The sequence below is a fragment of the Arachis ipaensis genome, chromosome B03 (assembly GCF_000816755.2).
Source record: "Arachis ipaensis cultivar K30076 chromosome B03, Araip1.1, whole genome shotgun sequence".
NCBI classification, from domain to species: Eukaryota; Viridiplantae; Streptophyta; class Magnoliopsida; order Fabales; family Fabaceae; genus Arachis; species Arachis ipaensis.
In genome coordinates this window covers 3,067,050-3,073,780 of record NC_029787.2, presented here as the reverse complement: position 1 = coordinate 3,073,780, position 6,731 = coordinate 3,067,050, and the positions used below count along the sequence as shown (strand labels likewise).

General features: G+C 26.8%; 1 protein-coding gene across 2 annotated transcripts in view; it reads right to left on the bottom strand.

Moving 5' to 3' along the window:
• The window catches only part of LOC107629242, an 8,118-nt gene continuing 6,348 nt past the window's right edge, over positions 4,962-6,731 (bottom strand). For both annotated transcript variants that reach the window (XM_016331988.2, XM_021117775.1), the window contains 4 exons: positions 6,678-6,731; positions 6,508-6,597; positions 5,493-5,612; positions 4,962-5,408 (listed from right to left, as the gene is read on the bottom strand). The exon at positions 6,678-6,731 ends at the window's right edge or, in 1 of these variants, runs on beyond it. In XM_016331988.2, the coding sequence (XP_016187474.2) occupies positions 5,088-5,408; positions 5,493-5,612; positions 6,508-6,597; positions 6,678-6,731 (585 nt within the window). In that variant the 3' untranslated portion in view covers positions 4,962-5,087. The remainder of the gene's footprint in view (positions 5,409-5,492; positions 5,613-6,507; positions 6,598-6,677) is intronic.

Below are 6,731 nucleotides of genomic sequence, written 5' to 3'. Positions count from 1 at the left end.
TGTATATATATTACTATTTTAATTTTTTAATTTTTTCCATTTTTTATTCTATTTTTGTGGTGTGGTGCTCCTCCAACATTTGTGGTCCCTTGTTCCGTTACTTACATCCACACCTTGTCTTCCTCTTTACCCTCTTTTTATTCTGTGCGTTTTCCAAATTCTCTCATTCTTCTGTGTCTTGCACTCATTTTCTTTCTTTTTCTCCCACAAAAGGATATCATGTTTCTTGTTTTCAATATTATTATCATTGTTTGTTTGCAACTCGTTGTTTTTATGTTCACTTCAATTGAAATTTAGCTATGAATAATAAATTCCACATATATCTTGAATCAAAATTTTATCCACTTTATATAATAGTTTCTTATTTGATCTATTAATTTAAATCTCCTTTAATTTAGGGCTAAAAAATGATATAGATCTTGATTGCACAAAGTATTTAAAATTTAAATTTGAGTGTGGAACCAACTTTTGAGTACTATTCTTTGATAAATTTTTTTTAATTTTCTCATAATTTTATTTCAACTAGTACTATATACATTACATTAATTATAGGATTTAATAATAATCTAGGGCATAGATATAAGCAAATAACATATTACTCTCAGACGCACATGTGTTGTTGTGTAGGGGCTACCTTTCTTTCATTCTTTCATTTGATAGAGATGAACTACTAGAATGGAAAAAAACAAAATAATATCACCTTAAAAGCTTTTATTTAGGACAATTTATTAGGTACATATATAAAATAATGCAAGATGAGATATAATTGTTTATATATTTTTTTATTAGTTTAAAAAAAATTTATAATATGATATTGAAATTTGTATGGTTAAAAAAATTAGATAAATTTCAATTTTTGTTCTTCTTAAAAAAATAAATTTAAGATAAACTAACCTAAAAAAAAGTATACACCTGAGCTGTCGTGTCCGCGTGTCGGACACATTTCGGACACGACACTCACCGACACTCGTCCAATACGCGTGTCTATCGTGTCCAACCGTGTCTTAATAAAAAATAAAAAATTCTTCTCCGGATACGCCGGACACACCTAAATATCATCACGTGTCAGCGTGTCCAGTCTTATTCTTAACATATATTCTTAAAATAAATTTAGATATAATATATATTATTATTTATTAAAACAAAAAATATTTTATTTAGATAATTTTTTAAATAGTAAATTTAAAATTAGTTAGTTTTTTACTTATACGATAATATATAATTAATTATTTATGTAAAATCTGACAAATTAATAACTAATCTATCATAAATTTAAATTTTATTTAAAAATTTATCGTTATCCAATAAATTGCTATATAAATAAAAGAAAATTCAAATTCTAACACTTGTTTAAGTAAACGAATAAAATAATCACTCAACCAATTTAAATTAGTTTTTGCATCAAACTCTTTATCACTATTAATAACATAGTATAAAAAAATTAAATTTTTATTATAATAACCACAAAATACTTCAAATGTTTATATTGCATATATTATAGAAGAAATTTTAAGTGTATCGATCGAGAATACTGATATTCTAATTGTTTTAACCGTTAATCTAAATTATAAAAAAAATATATATATTATTATAAATAAATATCTTTTTTTTCAATTAATAATCCTTAACTATTATATTTTTGCAATTAAGTGTTTCAAATCAATAAAGCTAGAAAAAGAAAAGGATGTTTAAAGTTAAAACAAGGAAATCTTAATTGTAGTGAGGTAAGCCAATCACGTCATTACAGAAACCCTAGCTAGCTGTATGGCTGGGGTAGCTAGCATATCACACCAAAAAAAAAAAATTTTATTTATTATTATTAATAGAAACTCTCATAAAACCATTCCAGTTCCAGCATCTGCCTTCCCTCCCTCTCTGTGGGTCTCTGCATCACTCTTCAGTGCTTGTCAATGTCACCTTTTGTTTATTTTTTTTTATTTCTTTTCCAATCTCACTACTCTACCTATTGTCTTCACTATTTTGCCACCCTGCTTTCTCTATATTCACGCCACTGCCACTCTCTGGACTCTACTGCCCCTGACATGAAAGCCTGTCCCTTCATCTAAGAGTAACCACACTCATCAATATTTACATCATTAGCACCAATTATCATAATTACAAATACTAATAATAACCACTTTTTATTTTTTAAATACATAAAAAANAAAAAAATCTTTAATCTTATTATTGTTGATTATTGTTTTTGTTTTTATTAAAAAGATTTTTGCCTTCGTTCAAAAAAGTTTTTCCTCTTCAATGTATATATTTTATACTCTCATATATAGGTCAAACTACACAATTAAGAGTATTTCTTGGTATATACAATATTAAATTTTTCACCCACTAATAATATCTTATTTTTTGTTTTCATAATAATAAATTAATGACTAAATATTGATATCTATATTTCAACCTAAAAAAAAAAATAGTTTACATAGTATACAATAATAGAAATGTATTAAGTATTCGATACATAATAACAAGTACAAATGGCTCATGTCTATTGTCTAGTATCAAGCACTTGTGCCCTAGTACCTTAGCTTTATTATCTGCCACAACAAAATAAGTTAAAAAGGAAAGTAAATTAAATATTAATACAATATAAAAATATCATTAATTGGATATGGTTTTATAATAATTATGGATCCTTGCCCTTATGTTTTATTTGAACAAATATGAGAGTTTTTTTAATATAAAAAATAAATTTTTCTTTGTCTCGGTTTGCATGTGTAATATACTAATATATGGACTTATGATGAGTTATTATATTTTTAATAACCTTTTTTTATTTTTTTGTAAATTCTAGAAAGAGTGAACATATACATGAAATATTTTGTTTCCTAATAGAATATTGTTGTGGATAATTATCTAAGCTTAAGTTAATCTTTGAAGAGTAAGCTATGTCTCAAAAATAGGTTAATTGTTTTGTTATGGAAATAGAAGTAGTGATATACTTTAATATTATAATTTTTTGTATTTTTTAAAATTGTAGAAAGTACATAAATCGGAGGGTCTAATTTCTGTACCTCAAATTTTTTAATTTTTTTAGCATAAACCGGACGGTCCGATTTCTGTACCTCTACAAATCAGACGGTCCGATTTGTGTATTTCTAGAAATCGGACGGTTCGATTTATGTACCTCTAATAAATCGGACAACCCACTTTTTGTTTCTCTAGTTAAACGAATCTACATTTGAGTATAACACCCCAACAATTCACATTTTAAAAAAATACTACTACCACTCCAATATTAAAAATAAAAAATTCACAAAAATAAAAATGAATTTGAAAATGTTGCAGGAAATTATATATATATGTTTTCTCAACTATCTGAGTGGAGTGGCATGATTAATCACAAGTTTCTAAGCATCTATTTTAGTAAAAAGAGTGAAAAAAAAAATAAATAAATAAATAAAGAATTTGGAAAAACAAAAATTCCTTATCACTGAATGGATGTGATTCCCATGTACAGCAATAGGGAAATACGGTGTACATATATATGCTCCAAAGTGAAGTGAGAATATGTATATATATGGGGACGAAATTTCACAAAGAAAGGGTACAATTGGACATGATTTATCAGTCACATTTTGACCATTCATTTGCTTAATGACATGAAAGCATATAAAGAATTTATATGTGGGGTCCCTATATACATTAGATGGAACATGTTCTGTTTTTCAACAATTCAACTTATTCATGCTAGGTACAGTCACACTTCAATTCAATTCACATAATAATTATTATAACATGGTTTCATTGCTTTCAACCTAGCTACTATATATCTTAGCCACAAGGTAGAAGGAGAGGGTAGTTGAGAATCACAATCATGAAACCTTTTTTACAAACATAAGATAGTAGAATAATCATTATACATTTTTTTCCTTAATTTTATGTAATTATTTTCTATAATTTTTTAGAACAATTATGTTATTTACACAACATTATTGATAAAATGTATGACTAAGTTGAACATCATATATATAGAATGTTTGTGTGTGTCAGAAAATATACAAATGCCAAAAATATTATGTACATCATATATTTATTTGTGTATTAATATATATTATTTTATATTAATAATTAATTTAATAATTATTTTTTATATCTACATAATATGGTTGATAAAAATGCTTTGGCCCAAGCTATATATATAGAGATACATTCAAATCAAGGAGGCTTCAAGAGGATGTTTTGTAATGTTTAAGCCCAAATAAACGTTGAAGTTAATCCTATTTGGGCCTACGTTGCATTATAGTGGGCCCATTTGAAGTTTTAGGTAATGCCCAAACAACTAGCTCTGGCCCAAATATAATTGACCCTATATTGGCAATAAAATTTAAAAAATTAAATTAAATTAAAATTTTACAAAATATTACATCACTAATAGTTTTCTAGAATATTATTCTAAAATTATTTCAGGCCACAGATCTAAGTATCTAACATACATAAATATAAACACTATATTTAAATGAGAGGAATGGAAATGTTGAAGTTGCAAGGATAAGGTTGTTGCAATTTCCTTATTATAATTTTTGTTCCAAAGTAGAAAGACAGCCTTCTATATTATATATTTCTCATTTATACTATTCTCTACCCATGTAAAACTTTAAACTTGATATCTTTAACAATCTGTTAGGTATCTAAAGAAAGTGAAAAACAACACCTTAAAAGCTAGCTATTAAGGGGAAGAACCATTCTCCTTATATACAACATCAAGCATCTCATATTACTCGATGTGAAACTTTGAGCACCCATAATACTTAAGTCCCTAACACAATCATTTATTAACAAGAGAAAAGTTAAAGAAAAAGTTACACTTTAAATGATATAACCATTTGTATTTTTTATATTTTGGCTATAATTAGCAGACAAAAATTACAACACAAATAGAAGAGAATACTAGAAGAGTAGCAAATTGGTAAAATATACTTCTATATTTATTATTATTGACATTTAGATACCAAAAAAGTGCAGTCTATTAATTATAACAATTTTATATACATATTCCATCACCTTCAAATCATGTTTTGTGTTCTATAATTGACTAAAGAGCAAGGTAATAAGGAAGAGAAATGTATGTATTTTTATATTGTCAACAGATATTGGAATTCATAGTCATAGGGAATCTTGTCAACAATTGTAGAAGCCTTAACATTATTATTATTATTATTATTGGTTCTGAAGCAATCCACCATTGATTTCCTTAAAGTACCAGAAGTAGGTAACTGGTTACACACCCAATCCACCAATGAATCTATGTCTGATGCAAAATCATGCATGTTTCTGAGAAGTAGTTCTGGGAATCCAATCCTTTTTGTGCTTGTTGCCAAAATTGAAGCTTGAAGATAATCTAGTTTTGATTTCTCCAATTCAGATGTAACTCCTTCAGATGTGTATATCCTCACCTACATGCATGCATATAAATATATCAATCATATGCTTTAATTGCAAAGTATTATCATTATTATTGATTAGTTAGAAACACTTACAGCTGGAGAAGAACGAGTTCCACAACAGAGAGCAAATGTGACATTAGGATCTATGGATTCAACTTCATAAAGTTCACCAATTTTTGACTCTTTATCTTCCCACTCACCCTTCCTCTGTACCTAAACCATCCATGAAACATGGATTAATTCTTTATTATTTTTCACTTTCTTTAAATTAAAAGTTATTTCAAACGAGTAGACTATCATTTCTAATTATAAAAGTTCTTAGGTAGCGTTTGGTGGAGAGACAGAGACAGAAAGACTAAGAGATCGGGATTGAAATAATTCTCAGTATTCTTTTTGGTGCAAAACGGGAGACAGGAATTGAAACAAGAATGAAACTCTAATTTAATTTGCACAAAGGGTAAAATTGGAATTAATTAATTGAAATGAAAGTATTTTAGGTATAAAATGTTATTAAAGTTTTAGTCTCTATCTCTAAAAATTTCAGTCTCCTGTGTCCCTACTTTTTGGAGGTATTGAAATACTGAAATTTTAGAGACAGAGACAGAAATTTTAGAGACAGAGACAAAAATTTTAGTACTAGTCTCTGAATTAACAAACACGATATTGAGTCTCAGTCTCTCAATCTTTCTCTCAGTACTTCAAAATAAACGCTAACTTAATGTTAATAAATTTACTCATGAAAGATGAGAAATTGTCATTTCTACTCATAAAAGTTTGAAATATTAACAAATTTATCTACAATCATATTACGTGTACATCAAAATTAGCCACTAGTATAAAATATATATTGAAATATAAATACACATTAAAAATAAATAAACTACATATATATTTATACACAAATATATTATTGACTAATTTTAGTGGTTGATTTTGATATAATTAACGTTTGGATACTTTTATCACACAAAAACTATTTTTTAACAGTATAAAACTAGATTTGTTGATTCATTTATGGTTAATTTTGTCTGGATTCTAAATTTTGATGGATAAAGATTGTAATTTCCTCTTTTCAAATTGAAGAGATTGGTTGAGCCTAATTACATACCTCTTTGATATTAGAAGTAGCTCTTTTCCTCAAAATGAAATGCTCTATTTCTTGAGCATTTATTATGTTGCCTCCTATATTGAGAGTTGCCTATATATACACACAAAGATTCATTCAATTAAACATTTAATGTCTAAAATCTTATTATGTGTAAGATCTTTCTAGTCTACCTTGTTCATCAATGCAAGTAGCTTTTCTGGTGTGGATGGAACTCCATATTGTAT